General features: G+C 43.1%; 1 protein-coding gene across 13 annotated transcripts in view; it reads right to left on the reverse strand.

The window, feature by feature from the left end:
- Positions 1-4,739: 4,739 nt before the first annotated feature.
- Positions 4,740-27,053, reverse strand: part of HTR4 (5-hydroxytryptamine receptor 4) — a 237,125-nt gene continuing 214,811 nt past the window's right edge. For all 13 annotated transcript variants that reach the window (XR_010590077.1, XR_010590072.1, XR_010590075.1 and 10 more), the window contains one exon: positions 4,740-8,118. Coding sequence is in view for 6 of the 13 variants with exons in the window: in XM_065555895.1 (XP_065411967.1) it covers positions 8,031-8,118 (88 nt within the window). In the remaining 7 variants the exon portion in view is untranslated. The remainder of the gene's footprint in view (positions 8,119-27,053) is intronic.

Genomic DNA, 27,053 nt, shown 5'->3' on the forward strand with positions numbered 1-27,053 from the left:
TAAGGTCATCTTTTCTCCTTGACTATCAATATGGTATCTCCTAAAGGTTCTCTTATTCTGTCACCCACAATATACTGGCAGGGCTGGCGCAACCCATTAGGCGACCTAGGCAGTCGCCTAGGGCACTACAATTTGGGGGGCAGCGACCGCGGCGGTATTTCGGCGGCGGGACCTTCCACCGCCTCAGTGGGGGGCGGCATTTCGGGGCGGGACCTTCCGCCACCTAGGCTGGCAGAAAAGCTGGCGGCGCTCCTGTATACTGGGACAGGGGAAGTGACTTTGGCAGTCAGCCCATTCCCAGTCTGAGTAAGTATAGCACGGAGGATGTTGGTTTTTAAATTAATTTCAATGGCTTTAGCTGAGAATCATTGAAAAACAAATGACAAAGCAAATTCTGTAAACTGTCAAGGCAAATAATGTACATTAAAATAAATACCTCACTGAAAAATCCTGAAAACGCATTGAGTAACAAAAATATATTAGAAAGGCTAACAGTACTAGAGGATTTCTTTTCAGCATATGAGGCTTATAATATAGAACTGAACTCAAATGGAATTTTTAATCAGGTAAATTTGAGTTAAACTAGACATGGTTATTCAATACAAAATCCCTTTAAGATTAAAATTGAATCATTAATAAAATGCTAAATGAATACAAAGATAATACTTTTTAGTTCAGAGAGATTTAAGATAAACAAAAATCAATGAGCTAAATCAGAACTGTTTTTTTAATTGATTGGATTATCCAGTAGAAAAAGCCACAGAATTAGGGATGAGTGACATGATAATAAACAGAGAGAGCTTTGTCACTCCAATGCTGTGGCAAAGGCTTGATCCTGCTAATCACTGAACTCAATGAGAGTTTTGCCATTGGCTTTAACAGGCACAGGTTTAGGACCTAAGAAAATGTTCTCCACCTCTGTGGTAGTATGGGTGAAGCCTCAACTAGTGGGGCTCTTCTGGGTGGCCAGTAACGTGATAAATCCAGGCTGCTTCCTCTAAGAAACAACCAACTGTGATGAATTTTCCATCTACATGAGGGATAAAATTCGATTGGATTTGGACAGGATTGGCTGGTTCCATTGTGCAGGATTAAGTGAGGCAGGAGTCAAGGTAACATTTACTGCCCCTTTGGTTTCTTTCTTCCACTCGTTGCTCTGAGACATTTTTTTCAAGCCACTCTGGATGTCTATTCGATTGTAATAGTCACAATCTTTAAGTCAAATGATTTTCAGATCATTGCAAGTAATTCTGAATAACAAACAAATTCAGTCATTTTAAGATGGTGCTCAGAAAAACTGCAAGCTGAACAATGAAGTGAAATTTATCTAGTAGTTTATTGCTTATTTGCTCACCTCTAATTTCCATGTAGTGGACTGCAGGAGCAGCCAGAGCAAAATAAGTGCCATAAGTCAAGGGCAGCATATATGATCATCAGCTCTCTCTCATTCAAGTGTTTAATTAGTTGCCTAGCTGATCCTAAGCATTTCAAGTATACATTCTACCTGGTAAGTGTCCTTCGTTGAGGCAGCCTCTCCTGTACAGCCAAAGTTTATAGACAGGAAAATTGACTCTTGGAAGCCAAGATTTCATATCACACAGAATCAAGTTGACTCTGATAATGGCTTTAGCAGCTCACATGCATCCTCTGTTAGGAAGATATAGCATACAATACTGCAACACATCGACAGAATGAGTCCGAAATTATAACCCATTGACACACAAGATTGTACTGCACCTAGCACTATAGGGGCATGGTCTATGACTAGGGCTCCTAGGGAGCTATAGTAATACCAATAAATAACTACACAAACAACAATAAAAATACAAGTTTACTAACAGCATGGTAGCTCTGGTGGCCAGTGGATATTCTACACCCCCTGCCATCCTCACATAGCTGGCAAAGTAGAAAGATGGCTAAGGGTCAGAGTCCACACTTAGATGAAGGCAACATGGTGAGGCAATTAGGGCACAGAGAAAGGGGTCTGCCATGTGCACTAGCTGTTCTCATCTTTCTATTTGATGCACTGAGAAGTAGCTTATGTATTTATTAGTGGGTGGGTGTAATTTTAGGCTTTCAAAAGCAAAACCATAGGGAATAATACATAATCCCATTAAAGATATAGGTTTATATAGATATACACATATATACACACACCCACACAACTTGATATCAGTTATTTATATCATATTTCAATTATTTTTCAGGTGTTGGTGATTTTAATGCCCAAAAAAGGTTAGATATGGAAAGTGTGGAAGAGCTGTATAAGTGTTCCCCAGACAGCTCTGCCAATATACTTCAGTCCCAATATCTGGCACTATCTACTATTCCAGTCCTTCCTCCACAGCTCAGCCAATACACTTCAACCCGGCGGGCATAGAAGAGCACAGAATATTGCTTTTATGTAGGTCCTACATACATTTCTTGGCCAAAGAGCAGTGGATTTCTTTATTTCTTCTGTTTAGACAGACACCATATTCTACAACTTTAACATGGGTCAAATGTTGGGCTTTCAGACTGCTTGAAAAGGATTATATAATAAATTGTAAGCTATATTTCTGATGGTATACCCCTCTCCTCCCTTTTCATTCATTGCTCCACTCCATGATTAACAGCTGAGAACATATATTCCACCCTGAAATAATAGCAAGGGAGGGAGGTAGGATGGACATATAGCCCCATAAGATTTCATCTCTATGTATGGTGTTTATTAGATAGTCCGCTTGGCCTGCAGCCATGTATCTGTATATCTCAATAAGGAATGCAGCCTCTAACTGTCTGAAGTACTGGCATTTACAGAGCATGTGTCATCCAGTTATTGCCTCATGTCCCTCCTGACAGTCTTGATCATCTGTTAATTAAAGTGTATGACCTCTCCTCTGCACTCTGCCTCAGAGCTTCCATTTTGCAGGCACCAACTTCTTATTTGTGGTGTAGTCATTTATTATGCTTCTACATTTATTATGCTTCTACATTTCACCTAGAAAAAGCAACACAGCAAAACGGTGACTGAAATCGGGGGGTTGGGGCGGGGAGGGTTAGTTTTAGCATATACCAAATCATCTTCATGTGAGATGAAAATTTCCCATACTGAAGATGGCATGTGATGATAATGCTGTACATAACGTTATAGATCAAGTACTTTATACACTCTGAAACCCACCTAAAGAAAGCTGTCCAGGCAGGTGAGAGTTAGACTGGATCTCCAGTCTGTCTCTGGAAGTAATCATCTCATTCCTTTGCCATCCTCTTTTATCATCAGCAAACTTTCTGAAGTGCTCTCAATGAGACTTTGGATTTTCATATCTAGGCAGGGGTCCCACTAGCAGACTCCATGTCAGATCACAAAGTAGTTCCTCCTCCAGGATCTAGAAAAGTCTGCAAAATCAGTTGTGTTGACAACAGAGCAATCCTCTGAAGATGGGTGGTTAGCAATGAGTTGAGCAGCCAACTTCCTCTTAGTTAGCTGTGATTCTAGCCCTTTATCTCTGGCCAAAGGCTGGATATATAAGGACCTAACAGTCAGAATTATGGTGAGGCTCACAGTGTACACTTCAGGGACTTATTGCATGCCCAAGAATGCAAAATGATGCAGGAAGGTAAATTTTGCAATGCAGCGGTTTGATGGTTAGAGCTGAAGTGCATGGTTGAGGCGGTAAAGAATTTGGTCATTGGTTAAAATGCAAGAATGCATTCTTAGCTTTAGAACGAGCACGAAGAAAGAAAGAAAGAAACTTTCCTCTCAGCTCTGTGATGTTCAGTGAGATTCTCTGAGAATTGATACTAGCCCTACAGATCAGTCTCACAAAATTATACCTGTCCTCTCACCTTACAGAAATTGGTTTTTGAAAGGAAGAGTGATAAAATATCATTATTTTTCAAATTATCATGCTGACACTCACTACATAGCAAGGGAGTCATAGCATTAGAGCAAGCTGGGATGTGTACCTAACACAGGAGAGGGATTCACTGGGAGATGAGAGGGGTCTGAAGGAGGTGGCCAGAGAGCGAGAGAAGGTCTTGAAGCACCTGGAAGGATAGTAGACTTCTTAAGGATAAGGAAACTTTAAGGAGCTCTTTGTGTAACCCATGGGCTCCCCAGTATTTTCTAAACTGAGGTCTGATTCTCCCCTGATTTGCATAGTCACTTACAGACAGTGCAAAGTAGGTGTAAAACCATACCAACTTGCTTGGGTTGCTTTTTACACTAACTTTGCACGGGTGTAAATGACAACACAGGATTCCAGGCCGGGAAGAATCAGGCCTAACACTGATTCACTAGCTAGCAAATGCGGAAACAACTTCAGCACTCTGGGCCAGATGCTTAGATGTCATAGATCCATTGTCTTCAGTGGGGATCTGTTGATTTACAAGCTGGGGATCTGATGCTCTTTAAAAAGCTGGACCTTTCTGACCAGCTATAACATGCTATGTATCCAGCCTGATTTTCTTAACTTTTGAATGTTGATTTCCTTCCATAACTGGTGATAAAGTGCTGCCCTGATATTTCAGGATGATTGTTACAGTCATTGAGCAGTCCAAAGCACTTGGAATTCATGTCCTCCCCCTATCACGACATGGTATAATTGTTCAGAACTGCATAGCTTTCCCACCAAGTGTAATAGCACTAACCAGAAAGGCACTGCTATAGCCACTTGGGAATGCTCGTCCAATTGGGTCGTCCCATGTAAATACAGTGTAAACAATGCAAACAAATTGGAGTGAACTAGACAGTAATATACATAGAGGAACTTTATTTTTTTCAATGGCTGATGCGTTACATACTATTCAGCACCATACTTCTGCGATGCTGAATCAGATTGAGACCAGGTCTCCAGGCCTGTGCTCCAAAGTGGCATGGAAATCACTACCCAGAATGGTCCATGAAATTATGAACTCACAAACCACTGAAGTCAATCAATGAGCAGCAATTGAAACTTCAGAGAAGGAAAAAAACAAGGATTGAGACCCCCTGTTCTTCAGAGAAGCACTAAATTGCTTTGGTGTTTGAAAATATGATTTACTTCGACCAGAGAAGCATTGCTGAAACTATTGAGTAGTTATAAAATAATAGCTGCCAGGTGGCTAGTGACAGGTTAACTTACATGAAACCTCTTGCACTTTGGTACCAACCAGTCATTAGCCAGAAGTGACACAGTTCATGGACACTTACGTTTCCTAAATGTACTAAGAGGTTTTAGAACAGGAGTACTTTTTGTTTCAGAGCTGCTGATTATTTTGGCTTGTGAATCAAATGTCCCATTGAGAAACCCCCTTGGACATTTGCCATGAGTAAGACAGTGTTCAGGATTTTATTTTAAATTAAGATAAGATATACTGTTAAAGCACATTAGAATACATTAGGAAAAAATAACAATCCAAGAGCAAAAGAAGGAAAAATGAAACTCCATTGCACATGTCACCATGCTAATGGTCTCATCTCACTCACAGAAATCTTCCACTGATCTTTTTCAGTGCCTTTTTATGGGGAAAGAGAAAAGGGTCTACTTGGTTTTTGTTTGTTTGTTTTGTTTTGTTTGTTTGCCACTCAGAGCCGGCTTCAGGCACCAGCAAAAGAAGCAGGTGCTTCAGGCGGCCAATGGAAAGGGGCGGCATGTCCGGGTCTTTGTTGGCAATTCGTCGGCAGGTCCCTCACTCCCTCTGGGAGGGAAGGACCCGCCGCTGAATTGCCCCCGAAGAATGAAGCGGTGCAGTAGAGCTGCTGCCGAAATGCTGCCGATCGCAGCTTTATCTTTTTTTTTTTTCCTCCGCTTCACCACTTGGAGCGGCAAAAAAGCTGCTCGGAGCCAGCCCTGTTGCCACTTAGGATGAATGCAGGGTCCCAACACTACTTGGGCTACTGTCACAGAACTGAGTCCTGCAAACACCGTTCACACGAATAGTTCCACTGAGAACTAAATCACAGGAGTAAAGGTGCTTGGGGATGGTCTTCTCAAAAGCACTCAGCAATGGCCTAACCCTTCTCCCATTGAAGTCAATGGAAATTGTATCATTGACTACAATGGGAGCAGAATTAGGCCAATCCTGAGCACTTTTGAAAAGCCACCCCTACACAAGCATGTGATTACCGAACTGGGCCTTTGTCAAATTGCGTCTCTCACGCGCTCTCTTAGAACGTCTTATATTTACTGCCAGTGCCTGTAGTAAAATATGAAGTGTTAAAACCAACAGTTTTGTGCCTGCTGCTAACCTCTTCGGGCTTTCTAAATTAAAATTATTTGGCTCTACCATTTCATCTAATTAGGGCTATTCCTGGCCAGTGCACTAATGATTTTTAAAAGAAAAAGATGAGAAACTTTAGCATGGAGTTTTTCCAAGTGCAAAGAACATTTCAAGGAAGTCAAGGATAATCAGACACCATGGTTCGAAACCTGCTTGCTGTTATCATGCACAAAATTATCTTTCTCAGCAATACTTTTTCTTTGTTCAAAGCAGGTTGTTTTTACAGTAGATACCTGTCACATAGCAACAGAACATTAATAAAATAATAATATTTATATGTTAAACTCCCATGTTTTAGAAGCTTAGAATGGAAAAAACACTTCTTTTTAAAAATAATAATAAATAATGTCAACTTTTTTCTTTACATTAAAAAAAATCTGTACATGATTACACAATGTAACAAAATACATTTCTGTTTTCCAGGCTAAGGCCGTCATCTTTGGGTTAGATCTTCATCTAAGGAGGTTACAGGCCCACGGTGTAGAACCTGTGTATTTCCCACTGCACGAAAATCAGACTCCCAGGGTTCCTAGATCTACAGCGTTGCCTGTCATTTACATGCAAAGGAGGAAGCTGCCTACAAGGAATGTAGTAATAGCTGCATGCAGGAAGTAGCTAGGATATGAGATTATTGTAAAAGGGCAGGTGCATCGGGCAACATTTGAAAGTTCTGAAGCTTGTTTTTGTTTTTTTTAAAACCTCACAGGTGGATGGGGGGAGGGGAGGGAAGAAAAAGCAAAACACCCAAGTAGGAGTTTGTCTTCCAACTGTAGCTAGAAAAGCTCTTCAGATGGCATATATTTATCAACATGGCACTTAGTGAGCTATTACAGATTGATATTCCCTAAGGACTTTGTCTCTTGATCAACCTTTCTTTTACAGGTGGGATACCCAAAGTTTGCCCAAATAAGGACTACTGCATCTAATAGGTAGAAAATGGGGCAGACCATGACTACTGTCTTCTGGCTAGTATAGAGCAGCACTTGCTGGGACTTGCAGTCTCTGTGGGCCATGTCTCCATATCAAAGATGATATGTCACTGTGGGCTGCATTTTAGATCCTCATGGGCTATTTTTGCTCATTGGCTCTTTTACCAGAGATCTTGGTCAGGACCCTCACTGGAAAAGTATCTACAGGGAAACACTGTTTCCATTTGATATTGCACTGGACAGGGGGAATTGTCAGCTCACACTGACAGATCTCACCATTGAAGATAACTGAGAAGGAAAAGAATTCCTTTTCTTTGCAGAAAGAAAACATAAGCACTACGTCTCTCCTGACAGCACCATGTTAGGCGTAGGTGTGACCTTGAGCAGACAAAGGAGGCATTTACTGCAGTTCACCGTTACAGCTTCAAGTCAGACTTTGAAATCTTTAAGATCACAATATTGTGGCCACAAAACAAAGAGGCGGCATGCAGCAAAAAATGGCAGCTGGCGAAAAACCATAAATCTCAGTGTGGGTATGTGTGTGCGAGGGCTTGTGTGTGTGCTCTTTGTATACAGGGATGGAAGTTTGCACACCTCTGTAAAGCACTGACATTAAGGCCCTGCTGCGTTAATAAAGTCCAGACATCCTCCTGCAGCAACAGAAAGGTCTCCTCAATTGTTCTGCACATTGCATCCCCTCCTCAGCCTCGTCAGTCACCATCTTCATGCTGTTAGCCATTCCTGTCAAATCAATACAGGAGGCACCAGGGAAATGCAGGCAAATGAGCTTGCATTAGAGTCCTGCTGCCCCAAAATCATCTGGTGTGCAGGTGTGCGGTTCCTCTGCCAGGGTCTTCATTAGAAACAGGACTCCTGGGATTCTGGGTCATTGTGGATGGGAAGCTTCTCGTGTTCCTGATGATGCCCATTATGTAAAACTGTGTACCTAGGAGGAGGGGAAAGCAAAACAAATAGGAGTCACTAGAGCAAATGAAAAAGGACAGGCTGAGCCTTTTCTTTTCTCAGGAGAGTCTGAGACCTAGGCAGGTTGTCTTCAGAGTGCTCCTAATATCCCGTTTCCCTGCTCCACCTGCCAAGTAAAATGTAAATCCAAACCATGTTCATGATGGCAGAAGATGACTGTGACTATAATGTTAACCCCAACCCCTGCAAAGTAGGAACCTGCCGGTTCATGTAGAACTGAGCTATAACAAGTACCATAAGAAACCAGGCTAATGAATTAGGAGACCCGGGATTCTGGGGTGGATGTTGGTGACTGAGTTGTCAACACAGAATTGAATCTCTTTAAAGCAAGTATTAAAAAATCACTTTGCTTTGGCTTGGAATGTATGTGTCCTTTAAAGTGACCCAGAGACCTGCCCTCTGAATCATGTGAACCATACACTAAAAACAACTGATTGCTAGTAATCTCAGTTCTTTTAGTACAACTGTCCTGAATACTGATCAGTTCATGTCCAATTAGATCATTGCCATGCAGGATTACAACCTTCTGGAGACTCCTGAAATACACACACTTCCCCAATTGAAAAATGAGAGCATTCTGCAGGCTAAACTCCACTTCATATTCACAAATTACTGATTTCCTGCAGACTCTGGGCCCTAACTGATGGTGCTGTAAATGAAGGATGGGGGTAAGGACCTCCATCTCTGCCTCTTATTCCACTATCTAAACTACCAGGCAGCCTCACGCTGCCCTTCTCAAAACAACTTTATGTACAGCAAGTGGCGTTGCTGGCTTAGGCTGGTGGAGACCCATTGTTCTGGTTTCTGTCTCTCCTAGTAAAAGGGATTTGGAGTGCAATGCTTAGTGAAAAGGGGTAGGTGTGAGATGATCGGAAGGCTTCCCAGCAACTGGTGCCAAAGTGGCTCATGCAAATCCTTGCAACACTTCATATCTAATAATCAGTCTTCTTTGCAAGAGTCCAAACTCCCCCCAAAATGGAATTGCTGCACAGAACTAGAGGGGGAAAAATACTGTTCACTGAAGCAATTAATTATAATGACTTCTCAGGTGCCACCCTGTGAGGTCAGATGTTCAAAGCCGCTCAGCACCCCATGTGGATCCAACAAGCTGGCATAGTTAATGCTTCTCCACAAGAGGTGGTTGCTATGTCAATGGGAGAAGCTTCTCCCATCAACACAGTGAGGTCTACATGGGGGGTAGAACTATGTTGCTCAGGGGTGTGGATTTTCCACACCCTGAGCGACATAGTTCTACCGATATAGGTCTGTAGCGTAGATCTGGCCTAAGTGTCCATGTAAACAAGCCTTTATTCCCCTTCATCTGAACCTTACACATCTGAAACTGAGGAGTATAAAAATATTGCTCAGGCATGCAGGAGTGAAATCAGAAAGGCCAAATCACACTTGGAGTTGCAGCTAGTAAGAGATGTTAAAAGTAACAAGAAGGGTTTCTTCAGGTATGTTAGCAACAAAAAGAAGGTCAAGAAAAGTGTGGGCCCCTTACTGAATGAGGGAGGCAACCTAGTGACAGAGGATGTGGAAAAAGCTAATGTACTCAATGCTTTTTTTGCCTCTGTCTTCACGAACAAGGTCACCTCCCAGACTGCTGCACTGGGCAGCACAGCATGGGGAAGAGGAGACCAGCCTTCTGAGGAGAAAGAAGCGGTTCAGGACTATTTAGAAAAGCTGGACGAGCACAAGTCCATGGGGCCAGATGCGCTGCATCCGAGGGTGCTAAAGGAATTGGCGGATGTGATTGCAGAGCTGGTGCCCATCTTTAAAAAAGGGAAGAAGGAGGATCCGGGGAACTACAGGCCAGTCAGCTTCACCTCAGTCCCTGGAAAAATCATGGAGCAGGGCCTCAAGGAATCAATTCTGAAGCACTTAAAGGAGAGGAACGTGATCACAAATAGTTAGAATGGATTCATCAAGGGCAAGTCATGCCTGACTAACCTAATTGCCTTCTATGACGAGATAACTGGTTCTGTGGATGAGGGGAAAATAGTGGACATGTTATTCCTTGACTTTAGCAAAGCTTTTGATTCGGTCTCCCACAGTATTCTTGCCGGCAAGTTAAAGAAGTATGGGTTGGATGAATGGACTATAAGATGGATAGAAAGCTGGCTAGATCATCGGGCTCAATGGGTAGTGATCAATGGCTCCATGTCTAGTTGGTAGCCGGTACCAAGCGGAGTGCCCCAGGGGTTGGTCCTGGGGCCGGTTTTGTTCACTATCTTCATTAATGATCTAGAGGATGGTGTGGACTGCACCCTCAGCAAGTTTGAAGATGACACTAAACTGGGAGGAGTGGTAGATATGCTGGAGGGTAGGGATAGGATACAGAGGGACCTAGATAAATTAGAGGATTGGGCCAAAAGAAATCTGATGAGGTTCAACAAGAACAAGTGCAGAGTCCTGCACTTAAGACGGAACAGTCCCATGCACTGCTACAGACTAGGGACCGAGCAGCTAGGCATCAGTTCTGCAGAAAAGGACCTGGGGTTATAGTGGACGAGAAGCTGGATATGAGTCGACAGTATGCCCTTGTTGCCAAGAAGGCTAACGGCATTTTGAGCTGTATAAGTAGGGGCATTGCCAGCAGATCGAGGGACGTGATCATTCCCCTCTGTTCGACATTGGTGAGGCCTCATCTGGAGTACTATGTCCAGTTTTGGGCCCCACACTACAAGAAGGATGTGGAAAAATTGGAAAGAGTCCAGCAGAGGGCAACAAAAATGATTAGGGGTCTGGAGCACATGATTTATGAGGAGAGGCTGAGGGAACTGGGATTGTTTAGTCTGCAGAAGAGAAGAATGAGGGGGGATTTGATAGCTGCTTTCAACTACCTGAATGGGGGTTCCAAAGAGGATGGATCTAGACTGTTCTCAGTAGTAGCCGATGACAGAACAAGGAGTAATGGTCTCAAGTTGCAGTGGGGGGAGGTTTAGGTTGGATATTAGGAAAAACTTTTTCACTAGGAGGGTGGTGAAGCACTGGAACGGGTTACCTAGGGAAGTGGTGGAATCTCCTTCCTTAGAGGTTTTTAAGATCAGACTTGACAAAGCCCTGACTGGGATGATTTAGTTGGGAATTGGTCCTGCTTTGAGCAGGCAGTTGGACTAGATGACCTTCTGAGGTCCCTTCCAACCCTGATATCCTATGATTCCATGAAACAATTACCCAGTCCTAAAGTGCATGTTTAAAAAGGAATATGATCAGTTCTACTACTTTAGCATGCATGAAGAGGGGAGGCAAATAGCATTAGACCCAAGATTTGTTCTTATAACACTCTAGCCACAGAATGTCTAGAATTGCACACTCCTCTGTGCAGAGTAGGGCCTTTGAGTGCATGTACTAAGTACCTATCTGTTAGGGCCTGTGTAACAGAAAAGGGCCTAAACCAAAAGCGGGGATATGAACACACCCAAACTTTGGGGAAAACTTGCTCTGGATCTAAATTTGTCCTGGCTCAAGCTCATTTCTAATATAGCTATCAGTTGTTTTAATACGGATGATTATGCATGTGGATATAATCATTGAAACAGCTTACCAAGGGATGAAGTGGATTCCCAGCCACTTGAAATCTTTAAAATAAAGATCAGATGGCTTTCTAAAAATATGCTCTAGCTCAACCACAAGATACGGGCTTGATGCTGGAATTAGTGGGTGAAATGCAATGGCCTGTGCTAGACAGGAAGTCAGACAAGATTAACATAATGGTCATTTCTGGCATTAAAAATATAAGAACAATTTGCAAAGACTTAATTTTTGTATATTGTGCCAAGTCAGACTGAACTCATTTGTGCAAGAAGCTCTATCAAGGAAACATCAGCAAGCCAGGATCTGTGCTACAGCTGAGTTAAGAGAGACCATGTGCTCTGCGAGCAAGGCACCCATGCTGCAGAATGATGCAGAGTCTGTTCAGCTGCAGGAGAGACAGCTATTGAAAAGTGGCTTCATACAAGGCACCCAAAGGAGGCAGCATATCGTCTATCTCTGCTTGTAGTCAGAAAGGAATTGTCCATGTTCGGCATTTTAGCGGAAGGTGCCATCTGTATGAAAAGCGTGCGAGCTAAAGAGAAATTGTTAGTGTGCTGTAGAATCTCTCAGGGTAGAAATTTATTTTCATGTTGCTTCTGGTGCTTGGTCCAAAAATTCCAACTGTTTGCCATCTGGGGAGATGGGCATATGGGGGAGGGAGAAGCATTCTGTATCACAATGAGCAATCATACCACAGTGTGAAAACTAAAACAAGGGACGCCTGGGAGGTTTCATAAATATACTGCCTAAGGGCTTTTCCATTGGTGGACTACTGTGTTATGTGATGGTTTTTCAGTGGTTTCTCCTTTCATATGACACTTCAGACTGCTTAATTGTTACAGCGCTAACTTTAAAATCCAGATGTAGAAGATCATAAGGCCCCGCCCTTCTCAGATTACAACACTTTATTCAATCTGCTCTCTGGGATTATCATCTTCACTTTACAGGCACAAACATTCACAGAAAGCACATTTCAAATTGAAATGCACAAGCGTTTGTGCAACTGAATTTTACATTCACTCACACTTGAAGCACTTGCATATTCATCCAATTGGGAAACAACATGCCATGTGACTTATCTCACCAATCACAACTAAGCGACACTATGTGGATGCCGAATAGTCAGGATAAATGTGTCAAGAGGTATTTGCCGTGTAGGTTTGAATAATGAATAAATCTGAGGAAATCACAATCCATGAACAGGAAAAGAGGCTAAACTCATTGAGTAAATTATTCACTGCAAATTATTTGCTCAGCTCTACTACTTACAATGAGTTGCTAATATGGGACGTTTAAATGCTGGTATATCATTCAAACTCCATTAGAAATAGCTCCCCACTCTTCCTATCATGTATGAAGCTGACTCCTCCCCTAACTCAGTAACGAGTGCTTATTGCCATTTCATTTCAGACCACAAACAGCATCACCCAGCAATAATGTCCGATAAAGGAGAGCCATTATTACCCATAAAGGAACTTCTGCCTCAGGCTGTTTGCATGCTTGCAAAATGGTATTTTAATTGTGATAATGACCAATTTAGAGATAATTGCTTCTGCAGCACACACTGTTTCTGACAGTACAATGGGCTTTTTAATTAAATGGTTGGAATTAGCTTTCAGCACAGTTGAGGGGACTGTTTGGATAAATCCTTGACAGATTCATGATAGAAATGAGGAGGATGTGATCCTAAAATATCTTGGGAATTCACCAAATACAAGGAAAATAATCACCAGTAGGATATAACTTTCTTGCAGTTTCTCCCTTCAACTCTCAGCCAATCGCACCCTCTCCCCCCGTCTCCTCCCCACCCCCACACACACTGATTTGTACAATTAGGGAAGCAAAGCCAAGATAGTTAGTAGTTTTTGGCTCCCCACAGGTACCCTGTGCTGCAAAACAATCCCCAGAACTGTGGAGGTCTCTTGTGCCTGCTTGTCCCGCTCCTTCCAATGGGAACATTGAAACTTGGATGAACTAGTCAGGAGGCTCCCTATAGAATTATCTGTCATCATGGTGGGGAGTCTAGGAGATTATTTATGGGGCTTTATAGTATTCAAACCAAAGCAGGAAAGAAGCCAGCAGAAGCAAAGGTGGGCATCTCCGCCCTAGAAGAAATGCCCCTGGAAAGCTATCTCGCAGAGGTGACAGCCCAGGATGGTGTGTCACCTGCAAGAATTACATGAGCTAACACTGGAGTGAAGCTCAATGTGCCACGGTGCCTGAGCTTCCTGGATGTGAATTCTAGCCCTGAGCCCAACATTAGACCCAGGATTTGTTCTAGGCAAAGGGCCAAATTAATCCCAACTCCCATTCTGAGTGTGGACCACGGGCTGGGTAAATAGTGGCTTGACACTTTTGCACCTCCTCTTTCTGAGGGCTGCTCTTGATAGCGGAGCACAACATAGAGTGCCGGGGCCCTTCTAGCAGGCAAAACTAGCTGGAGAACAGGAACATTTCTGTTCCCATTCCCTGGCATGCCCCTTATGCCTGGGTCTCTGTGAGGGTAGTATAAGGCTAACTACACTGACTATACCTGCCCAGGATGCCCCCTACACCAGGGGAATTCCCCAAGCGGCCACATACAGCATTACAGCATTTTACGCCTGCAGAGACAATGTAAAAGCGCGGTAGAACAGTAATGAATCAGTCCCCTTAACTTTAACAATAGCCTGGGCCTAGCCCTAACACTCATATCCATCCCTCATCTCAAGGACCCTGGCTTGATTCAAGTCTGTAATCTTCCATTAAATTAACCTTGGTGGCTACTGCAAGGACGAGGGGCCGCTCCACACTCAGAACAATGTCACAAACAATGGGCAAGGATTTGGGTTGCATTAGCAGGCACAGCACATGAAAAACCTGTGGGGAGTGAAGATGGCCCCGGCTGGCTGGAGCTGTCTCACTAATAGACTACAGAAGGGAACTCATGCGTGGCAACTACCTGCACTTTTCGAAGCCTTTGAATAAACATTGGGCTTATCGCTGGCTCCAGTCTTGTTAACCTTTACAAATAAAAATATTTATTCCCAAAGTGTAATAACAGCAGAGAAAAAAATCCAAAAGCGAAATACCCAGAACACGCCATGCATGGCGAAAGCATCAATCTCAGCCTTGCTGAGGACAGATTGATAGAGAATACCTCAGCCTCCCTAAACCTATTCCATGTAGTGCAGCCACATCTGCTCTCCGTTTGGTAATCACCCCCGAATCTGCCTGTTTATAGTATCAAGTGCTTGCTGAATAGGAAACTTTATTTTCAATTCACGGGAGCCTGGTTTCTGTTGTTGTGGCGGGGAAACATTTGTTGAAGACTTATACCAAGTTCTGCAGCTACTTACAGACTAGGCTTGGAAAGATTTGATTTGATTGGGGGGTTGTTAATTCTGTCCCCTACCTAGAAAATGAAGGAAACAGTTTTTCATCATCAACATTTATAGAGATAGAGAGGGTTTTTTTGTATCCTTGAGGGTAGTAAAAGTCTCTGTATGTGCATGTTTGTTTTGTGTTTGTACATGCATGCTTTTGCTTCTCCACATACATTGAAAATTTGTGTTCTGCCTGTAGCTGTGTTAGTGTATGTGTAGTTTTGTGAGTATCTGCGTTGGGACTGGTTTCAGAGTATTAGTCTGTATCAGCAAAAACAACGAGGAGTCCTTGTGGTACCTTAGAGACTAACAAATTTATTTGGGCATAACCTTTTGTGGGCTAGAACCCACTTCAGCAGATGCATGGAGTGGAAAATACAGGAGCAGGTATAAATACATGAAAAGATGGGAGTTGCCTTACCGAGTGTGAGGTCAGTCTAACGAGACAATTCAATTAACAGTAGGATACCAAGGGAGGAAAAATACCTTTTGTAGTGGTAATGAGAATGGCCCATTTCAAACAGTTGACAAGAAGGTCTGAGTAACAGTAGGGGAAAATCAATACGGGGGGGAATTAAGTTTAGGTTTTGTAATGACCCAACCACTCCCAGCCTTTATTCAGGCCTAATTTGATGGTGTCCAATTTGCAAATAAATTCCAGTTCTGCAGTTTCACATTGGAGTCTGTTTTTGAAGTTTTTGTTGTTGAAGATTTGTCACTTTGGGGTCTGTTATTGAGTGACCAGGGAGATTGAAGTGTTCTCCTACTCTCCAGCGCATCATCAGAGATCTACAACCTATCCTGAAAGATGATCCTTTACTCTCACAGATCTTGGGAGACAGACCTGTCCTCGCTTACAGACAACCCCCGAACCTAAAGCAAATACTCACCAGCAACCACACATCACTGAACAAAACCACTAACCCAGGAACCTATCCTTGTAACAAACCCCGATGCCAACTCTGTCCACATATCTATTCCAGTGACATCATCATAGGACCTAATCACATCAGCCATACCATCAGGGGCTCGTTCACCTGCACATCTACCAATGTGATATATGCCATCATGTGCCAGCAATGCCCCTCTGCCATGTACATTGGCCAAACCGGACAGTCTCTACGCAAAAGAATTAATGGACACAAATCTGACATCAGGAATCAAAATACTCAAAAACCAGTGGGAGAACACTTTAACCTGTCTGGTCATTCAGTGACAGACCTGCGGGTGGCTATATTACAACAGAAAAACTTCAAAAACAGACTCCAACGAGAAACTGCTGAGCTAGAATTGATATGCAAACTAGACACAATCAACTCCGGTTTGAATAAAGACTGGGAATGGCTGAGCCATTACAAACATTGAATCTATCTCGCCTTGTAAGTATTCTCACACTTGTTATCTAACTGTCTGTACTGAGCTAGCTTGATTATCACTTCAAAAGTTTGTTTTCTCTTAATTAATTGGCCTCTCAGAGGTGGTAAGACAACTCCCACCTGTTTATGCTCTCTGTCTGTGTGTGTATATATATCTCCTCAATATATGTTCCATTCTATATGCATCCGAAGAAGTGGGCTGTAGTCCACGAAAGCTTATGCTCTAATAAATTTGTTAGTCTCTAAGGTGCCACAAGTCCTCCTGTTCTTCTTTTTGCGGATACAGACTAACACGGCTGCTACTCTGAAACTTCTGGTTTTTTAATGTTATAATTCCTGATGTCAGATTTGTGTCCATTTATTCTTTTGTGTAGAGACTGTCCGGTTTGGCCAATGTACATGGCAGAGGGGCAGTGCTGGCACAGTTGCATTGCTGTAGCTATTCAGTGTAGGCATTCACTACAGCAGTGGGAGGGTTTCTCTCTTCCACTGTCTACACCAGGGGTTAGGCTGGCTTAACAACGTCTCTCAAGGCTGTGGATTTTTCGCACCCCTGAGAGACATAGCTATGCCAATGTAAGTTTTCACTATACACCAGCCTCTAGTACATAGTAAGAACATTCTGTCTGCTATTTAATACACCTGTTTAAAAATAATCTGTCCCCACCTTGGGGTTTGGGTACCAAGAAAATTTTAAATCTGAACTCTAGGAGAGATGAACATATTATTATTTGCATCACTGTAGCACAAGATAGAAACCCCATCGTGCTGGGCTCTGCCAGACATATTAAAAGACAGTGCCTGCCCTGAAGGGTTTACAATCTAATTTAAGATGCAACAAGTGGGTGTAACAGATGATTGGAGCGGATGGAGGAGGGAGGTTCAGGGTAACTCTCACAGGAACATGCAGTTACATAGACTTGCTACATGACAATTAGCAGGCTTCAAGTGAAAATACATTTTTAAATCAACCAGAAATAGTAGTGATCTCAGGGATCCCTAATGAAGCTTGATAGCAAATGCAGCCAGCCTTTCAGCTGCTCCCTGCTCTGCCTCTGCCCCTACACTCTGGGGGCTCAACGCAACAGCAGCCTTGTATCATTACCCTTAGTTCTCCATCTGTGCCCTGAAAGTATTTGCCTTGCATCAGTGAACTACTAAAGGATCCTGCAGCGGTGTCATAGCTGTGGGTAGGAGTGATGCTGATTCCTCTGGTGTTCTAACTGATGAGTGGAGGAGGAACAAAGCCTTCAGCCGTTTCTCTCCTGATGAGGGCTGTGAAGAACCTGTCTGATGAGAGAAGCTTCATTTTGGGAACAGCTTACCAGCTTAAGGCAGTTAAACTAGGCAGCCCCCAAACCTACCTAGTGTAATGGACTATGCTATTTGCTATGGAGTTGTGTGCTGAAGCCTAAGTGGGAAGCAAATGCACATAAATAGGGTGTGGTAAGGGGGGTGGAATGAAGGTAACAATCAGAGCTGGGTCAGTACAGACCATTGCAACTTAAAGAGGCTTTGACACTGCATCTCTGCCTTTATTTTTGTTAGATCAGATCATATGAAAACCAGTGGCACAGAAGGCTCAGAGACAAAATAATCCAAAAGATCTAAAATGCGCATTATTGTCTGTCTGAGCAGAATGTCCAGTAGATGGAAGAGCTGAAGCACCCCACAAAATAAAGAAGAGGGAGATGGTGAAATCAGATTTCAAGAAAGGAGCCTGGTGGACAGATGGCCACTTCCAATTCCAGTAGGAGATTCCAAGGAGCCTCTGCTATTGTCAGACATGTTGAGTACCCTGTCACTGTGGGTAGATAAAGGCAGGCAGGATGTCCTTAAGCAGGATGTCCTGAAAGGCAACAGAGATAGAAGCATCCCGAGGATGCTGAAAAATTTGAAGACCTAGGACTTCTTCTATGATTAGATCCTAACGGGTTCAAGACGATTTAAGTCCCAACTACATTATGCAGACAAACTGTAGTAGGAGCAGTTTGAGTGAGATCAGAACAAGAGGGGAGGTGGGCGGGTTGGTGGCCATATATCACTGGAACCTAGCAAACAAGGTGAATCAGGAGTTGAGGGCACCTCTTAGGGTTGAAAACTGTGTTGGTCTAATAACCTTCCATGCCTGCCTTTTCTTAGGAGACTGATACATAAGAACATAAGAATGGCCATACTGGGTTAGATCAAAGGTCTATCTAGCCCAGTATCCTGCCTTCCGACAGCGGCCAATGCCAGGTGCCCCAGAGGGAATGAACAGAACAGGTCATCATCAAGCAATCCAGGCCCTGTCACCCATTCCCATCTTCTGGCAAACAGACATATTCTGGGCTGACCCACTGTGGCTGTTTACAACATCCCTTTTATAGCAATCATCCAATATAGTGTCTATTTCTCAAAGCTCTGTTCCAGTCTGATGCACTGAGAGAGAGAGAAATAACCCTTTGCTATAGTGCATCAGGATTACAGTGAACAATCACTTGGCAGCCCAGAGTAGGTTATTTTAATGGATACATCATTCTGAAATAAGCCTTCCACCATCTGTTTGGCCTCATAATTACAAATGCAAACAACATAATTCACAATTGCAACATAAAAAAAATAAAATAAAAAAATAGAGATGAGATTAAGATGATTGTGTATGGTAGTTATTCCAGGCCATCAAGCATCTGTTCTGCTTTATTCCTGTTTCAGGCACAAGTGGAGAACAGCCTCTCTGATTCTTTATTTTGTAGCAAACAGTAATTCACAATGTGTTTTCCTACAGTAGTTACAGATGTAGGGGAGGTTTGGGGCAGACAATGTGATATACACATGTCCGCATTAGTGGTAGGGTGAAGAGAACCATTTAGGCTGTGCTGAAGCAGAGTGGGCCATGAAGTGTTCTGGGCAGGGACACAGGTTTATCCCAACCCCAAGTGGAAGAAGTTGCAAAAGAGTTAGAAAGGGAGGAAGGGGGGAAAGAAGAGAAACACTTCACTGTTAAAAGTAGCATTCCCCATGTTTAACAGTGTTAAGGAAAACACAATAGCTCCCAGAGATCCCAAGATGTGTGAGTGGGGACTTCATGGGCAAGGTTAAGCAGCCCATGGCTGTGTTATCTTTCCAAAATGACTTCTATGAAGCTGGAAAAGGGACGATGAGCTGCACCACCTCCAGCCCACTCATTCCTCTCCCTGCTCGTTTATCTCCACCCTTCCTCCCAATAGATAACTAGTTAGGTAACTAGTTCCTTACATACCATAGGATGAATTTCACCAGGCCCTGCTGACTTGAATTTCTAGTAGTTCTGTTCACTTAATTCTCAGCTGTGATACTTAGAAAAATGTCTGGCAAAAAGCTATGGAGTAAAATTTTCAAAAGCACCTAAGTGACGTAGGAGCCTAACCGCATTTTCAAAAGCACCTGAAGTCGCACTGACTTTCAATGAAACTTAGGTGCATCTAAGGCCCAGATCCTCAAAGGTATTTAGGCACTTAACTCCCATTGAACTCTCAGTAACTTTGAGGATCTGGGCCCTATCCCATGTAGGTTCTTTTGAAAATTTTACCCCTGACAATGTCGAAGAAATAGTTACACATTCCAAATTTCTTCAGGGACGCAGTATATACAAGGTATACTCCTTACTCCTGTTTAACGGTGCCAGTCCAAAAGCAAGCAGAGCTTGCAGTAGATTAGAACAATAATATTCATCACTAATTATCTGCACTCATGTAACATCTTTCATCCAAGGACTACAAAGTGCTTTTTAAACATTAAATGATACTTACCTACAATTATTTTCTCTGTAAACAGATGGGACACAAAGATGTGAAGTGGTCACCCAGGGATTCAATGACCAACAGTTCTGTGCTACACTCACTAGAGCACTCTAACATATTAGAGAGACAAGGTGGGTGAGGCAATATCTTTAACTGGATCAACTTGGTGAGAGACAAGCTTTTGAGCTTACACAGAGCTTGAAAGCTTTCCTCTCTCACTAACAGAAGTTGGTCCAATAAAAGATATTACCTCACCCACCTTGTCTCTTTAATATCCTGGGACCAAGATGGTGACTACAACACGGCATACATTGAAACATGGCATTTGGAGGCTGTGTGTGTAAGGAGCTAAGAATCAGGCCCAACTGATTAGTTGTGGTCAGGGCCGACTCTAGGATTTTTGCTGCCCAAAGCAAAAACAATTTTGGCCACTCCCCCAACCCCCCGGTTCTTTAATTACCCCATCCCCGGCCCCGCCTCAACTCCACCCCTTCCCCAAATCCCCAGCCCTGCCTCCTCCCCCCAGGCTCTCAAGCCTAGAAGGGAGGGAGGGGGAGACTCCTAGTGGCCGCGGCGCAGGCACCGCTTCTCCCCCTCCCTCCCAGGCTCTCAAGCCTGGGACGGAGGGGGAGCAGTGGCGCGCAAAACGGCCGCTCGGGATCTCCCCCCTCCCAGTTTTGAGAGCCTGGGAGGGAGGGGGAGACCCCGAGCCGCCGTGGCACGCGAAACAGCTGATTCGCGCGCCGCTGCTCCCCCTCCCTCCCAGGTTTGAGGGCCTGGGAGGGAGGGCGAGTAGCGGTGCGCGAATCAGCTGTTTCGCATGCCCTGCCAGCAGCAGCGGAGGTGAGCTAGGGCGGCTGGGGCACATTTTTAGGGGCAGCATTCTGGCGCCAGCCATGCCGCCCCTAAAAATGTGCCGCCCCAAGCACCAGCTTGTTTTGCTGGTGCCTAGAGCCGGCCCTGGTTGTGGTCCAACTTCTGCTTTAAGTTACATCAGGGAAAATCCAGAGTAACTCCTGTCTGTGTTACTTATATGGCCTCCATCTAAGCTCTGCACAATCTTGAATGTATTTTCAAGATTATATAACTGTAAGTTATAACATCCAGTTAGATAGGGAAGTGCTATTCTCCCCATCTAACGGGTGGGGAACTATGGCTCACATAGACTAACTGGCTTGCCCAAGGCAACACAAGAAGTCTGTTGCAGAGAACTGAACCTGAGTCTCTCGCGTCCCAGGTTAGCACCCTAACCAGTGGACTGTCCTTACCATGTTTAGAATTAATTTTCACTGATGTTAATTCTATACCTTAATTTTGATTTGCTTCCCTCTTTAGTCACATGTTCTTTGCTGATGAAACTGCTATGAATTTTTCATTAAAAACAGAAGCCCCCTCCGTAGCCTATATTTGTGGTGTTATGCAATGGAAGTGAACAGCATTCATATGCTCTTGGTGCATAAGTTTTCATTTCAATTGCAATATGTGGATTTACCAGCTGTAGCAACCTACATGGAACCCAAAGGGTGCAAACAGCAGTGACTTTAAGTCCTGGTAGGTTCTGTTACTTTTAGTTTGTTTGTTTTTTGTTTTAAATGCCGGAATATGCTTAATCTGTTACCAGGCTGGGGTTCGATTGGAACATTGTGCTTGATCAAGCACACAGCCTAATTTGGACAAATTCTTCATCCATTTTGTTTTGAATTGACATTTTTGTTCTTTGCCAACCAGATCAAAAAGAAAAATTAAATTCAAAAGGAAATAAAATGAAAAATGGAAAATATCCAATGCAAATTGTGAAACATTTTGGTTAAACAAAAACTGCATTTTTCATGGGAAAAAAAATCTCGCTGGAACAATTTTGACCAGCTCTTTCTCTGCACATTATGATATAATTACAAATTAGCCTTCAACAAATCCATCTGGGAAAATCAAGATTCTACATCTTCAGGCTATTTACTGTGGCACTAATAAGCAAGGCACGCCTTTCCCCTTATGGCTCCATATCAGCAAGCATTACAGGGCCTGTGGTAAGGAAGATGGAGAACAAAAGTAAAGGGAGAATTATAAAAATATAGACTCATAGACTCTAAGGTCAGAAGGGACCATTATGATCATCTAGTCTGACCTCCCGCATGATGCGGGCCACAAAAGCTGACCCACCCACTCCTGGAAGAATTCCCTTCCTTGACTCAGCTGTTGAAGTTCCCAAATCATGATTTAGAGATTTCAAATTGCAGAGAATCCTCCAGCAAGTGATCCCTACCCCATGCTGCGGAGGAAGGGGCAAATGTAAAACAAGACAAAAAATTCACCTCACAACCTATTCCTATTGGGCTGTTGGCCCAATGATATAAGAAGCTCCACCACCAGGTAGAAGTTCCAGTTCTTCCTCCACATTTGGAGGCATTTTAAATCTGTGGGTCCAAACCTATATTGCAACATACTAATCACAGATGGTTCTCATGCTTATCCCTGCTCCACTCTTAATAAGAGTGTAGACTTCATGGAACAAACTGGCTTCCTTCTCTTTGCAGGTTCTGAGAGGAATGACTCATGCCTCCAGCTAGGGAAATTGAACTGCCATATTTGGGCAACAGTTGAAAATCGTTACAGGATGTTAAGGAGGACAACACCACCTACTCTACCCTGCGAAACAGTGACTCTGCTGGAAAAAAGATTTGGGGGTTGTGGCGAATAATCAGTTGAACATGTGCTCCCCATGTGACAGTGTGGACAAAAGGGCTAATTTGATCCCTGGATGCATAAACAATCTTGAGTATAGGAATAGAGAGGTTATTTTATCTCTGGATTTGGCACTGGTGTGACCTCTGCTGGAATACTGTGCCCAGTTCTGGTGTTCACAATTCAAGAGGGATGTGGATAGACTGGAGGGGGTTCAGAGAAGAGCTCTGAGAATGATTAAAGGATTAGAAAACATGCTTTATAGTAACAGGCTCAAGGAGTTCTATTTATTTAGCTTAACAAAGAGAATGTTAAGGAGTTAGTTCATTACAGTCTATAAGTACCTACATGGGGAACAAATATTTAACAATGGGTTCTTCAATCTAGCAGAGGCAGGTATAATTCAACTTCCAGCCATTGAATTGTAGCTAGCCAAATTAAGACTGGAAATAAGGCACAAATTTTTAACAGTGAACATAATTAACTACTGGAATGACTTACCAAGTATTGTGGGTGGATTCTCCATCACTGCCATTTTTAAAGTCAAGACTGGAGGTTTTTCTAAAAGATCTGCTCTAGGAATTATTTTGGGGAAGTTCTATGGCTTGTGTTATACAAAAGGTCAGGCTAGAGGATCCCAGTGGTCCCTTCTAGCCTTGGAATTTATGAATTTCTGAACCTGCTGAATACAATTTCTTGGGTGAAATTGAGCTTGCAATTTAGCTCTCATTCTGCTTTTTTGCTGATGTGTTAATGTTGCAGAACATCTTAAATTGATCTCATATTCCCTGTTGGTAACCTACCTAACATTTCCGGTACAACTGCTCAGATTGTCTTTCTGGAAATTACTCATTTATCCTAATTTCAAGAGAGAGAAAGATTTTGGTTTCTGATTTGTAATCTTTGTGTTTCTTTGCATGACTGACATCCTTTCACTCAGAGACAGACGAATGGTTTATAGAAGGTGTGTTTATTAAAGATATGGTAGCCCTTTCACATACACATCTGTAATTCCTTGGGATCTTCTTTGCCTTCTGAGTGGCAAATTTTTAAGGAATTTTTTTGAATGGACCAAAGCAGCAATGAAGTTTAAGTGTATGCAAGAGCTAGGAGACCACTATAGAGCTGTTCTGTTAGTGCTCACTGATGTTTAAGAATGCATTTCCTTTAATCACATGTATGCTCTGTTTTACTCACTTCCTATGAACATTCAAGCATATGTTTTAATCCTACAAATGCTTGAGGAAAGTAAATTTTAAGCTAGAAGTGCCAAGGTGAAACTCTGCTAGTGCCAGTATTCGGACTGACTCCCTGCCTCTGCTTGGGAGCTAAATTTCTCTGCCTAGCAGACAAATGTCTCCATCCTCTGCTGCCATGACTATTTCTCTTCATTGCATACTGACGGTCAGTAAGCATATTTTATATAAGTTACTGCTTAATGCGGCAGGAGTGCAGGGTTCCCTTAACAGAGTGCTGGCAAGGAAACAGTTAAACAAGTCAGATTAGTATCTGACTGCACCCTTTGTAGCTAGCACCATACATGCACATAAGTTATACTCTTCAACAGTCAGCCAACAAATCCTACAATAGGATACATCTCGACAACGGATACACAGCTGGTGTGTTGAAACCACAGCTTATCAGGCTGACCAGTATGATCGCATTCTTTCCTTGTGCTCCCCATCTGTCTGTCTGTATCCATTTCTTAATTCGTGTCTTATACTTTGGCCTGGTCTACATTGGGGGGAGGGGAGGATAAATCTAAGATGCGCAACTTCAGCTACGAGAATAGCATAGCTGAAATCGACGTATCTTAGATCAAATAAAAATTACTTACTTTGCATCCTCGCAGCGCTGGATCAACGGCCGCGGCTCCCCCGTCGACTTTGCTTCCGCCTCTTGCGCTGCTGGAGAGCGATCGGGGATCGATTTATCGCGTCTACACTACACGTGATAAATCGATCCCCGATAGATAGATCGCTACCCGCCGATCCGGCGGGTAGTGTAGACGTACCCTTAGATTGGAAGCCGCTTGGGGCAGGTGCCATCTTTTCATTCTATATTTATATGGCTCCTAGCACAATGGGAACAATACCTCCGGCAACACCAATATGTCCCTGAAAAGATTCAAAATTTCCTAAAATACCCCAATCAAGTTTGAAGGTATATTTGACCTGCTATTGTCTCCTTAATATTTTTTTAAAGGAAAGAAAATTTATAGTTTGGGCCTAAGCAGTGGACAGTGTGGTGCAGTGTGTAAAATGTACATAAATATAGTCAAAAATGCCACTTTTGCACTCCAACTGCTTTTTTAATATCAGTTTCTCATGAAGGCATTTAGATGGATTCACCAGCAGAGTGGATTTAAAAACAATTTGTAGTCAAATTTAAAGACAAATTTGTCTCGGAATCACTTGATATTCTTGAGCCATCATGCTCAATGTGTGAAGTATTTACTTCAGATCAAGTAGTGGCCTGGAACTAGGCATATGCTCATCATTCTTTATTAAACTTTAGTTGGGGTTTTATGAAAACAGTTGCTCCCCATCCCACTTACTCCAGCCTCTGGTATGTCTCATCAGACCTCTCCAGAGAGCCTCACTCCTAAAATGAGCTGCCAGTTCTCACTTTGAGAAAGAGAGAAAGATGCCACTGAAAGGAAATGTGTATTTTGACTTCCTTTACATCAGTCAAATCAACGAACAACAAAAAAAGCATTTATCAAACTTGTTGTTCCTCTTCTCCCTTTTCCCTTCTTTACAGATGTAACCCAAGTAGTCCCTGCCTGCTGTTTATTAGCGGAACTCTTCCTGAGTTCTCACTCTGCCCGTCCATCTTTGGCTCCAGTGGACTGGCTCTACATTAGGCCCATTTGTCTGCAGGCACATTTCAAGACCGCATCCAATCAGACATGCACAATCCCATGGAAGTCAGTGGAGTTATACCGGGGTGAATCTGGCTCCTTGAGTTTTGTCTGTGTCAAAGTTACATCAGCTTAGTTAGGTAAAGTAATGTGATTTATACAGCTGAGGACCTCACTGAATTATGTCAGGAAGTGAAATTGAAGAAGCCAGTCTGATAATTGGATGGTAACTTTCAGGAGATCCAAACTCAAGAGTGGAATACAGGATGGGGAATATCAAACACTTGGTGGTGAGTCTATAGCCTCCAGCTAAGGTGACCAGATGTCCCAATTGTATAGGGACAGTCCCAATTTTGGGGGCTTTTTCTTATATTGGCTCCTATTACCCCCCACCCCCTGTCCCAATTTTTCACATTTGCTGTCTGGTCACCCTACCTCCAGCCCAATCAACAGTACTGGAGTGAATTTCAAAAAACATTGGTCACTGAGCCTCTTTTTCCTATGTTATATGGCAAAGCTCACTGGTTGGGAGGAGTGAGCTGGATTGAGAACCTCAGAGACTGAAGTTCTTTATTTATCCACTGGAGAGGTACAGCATGGTCAGCAATAGTGCAAGTTTGCCTGTACTGCCTCTCTCCAATGTGCCTCAAACCTGACCCTGACGGATCATTTCTATGGGTGCAGACAGTTCAGCTTGGCCTCTCAAGGGAGATTGCCAGGCACTGCTGTCCCCCTGCCACAGACCCCAGAAGAGAGAGAGATTTATCAAAAATCAAAAATAAAAAACAGGAAACTAGTTTGAAACAACTGATGCATTTCATGTGGGTCACCACGGTGGCAGTGACTTACAGTCACTACAGACAGGACTGAGACGGCAAAGGCTCTGCATTCCATTATCTCTGCTTACCAGCCCAGATCCTCATGCACGATGCTATAAAGTCTGGCCCCACTCAGAACTGAATAATAACCTTCTAAGAAGGCAATTGTATGCTTTATACACCATGGAAGTGTGGAAGAAGAAGAGGAAAGCATGAGACTAAAACGATCTGATCTTAACCCTATTTACAAATACTGACTATGCACTAATAGAATGGAGAACAGCTGAGCTTTTAAATGATTTCTTTAAAGAATTTGTTAAGAGAAGATGGTCTTGGAGTTAAGACACTGTTCTGACATTAAGGGAACTAGGTTCAGTTCTGAGATCTGCCAGATTTTCTGTGTGACCTTTGGCAAGTTACTTAATTTCTCTGTGCCTCAGTTCTTCATCTATAAAATTGGGAAATTAATACTTCCTTTGTCCATCTTGCTTT

The sequence above is a fragment of the Chrysemys picta genome, chromosome 8, assembly GCF_011386835.1.
Source record: "Chrysemys picta bellii isolate R12L10 chromosome 8, ASM1138683v2, whole genome shotgun sequence".
NCBI classification, from domain to species: Eukaryota; Metazoa; Chordata; order Testudines; family Emydidae; genus Chrysemys; species Chrysemys picta.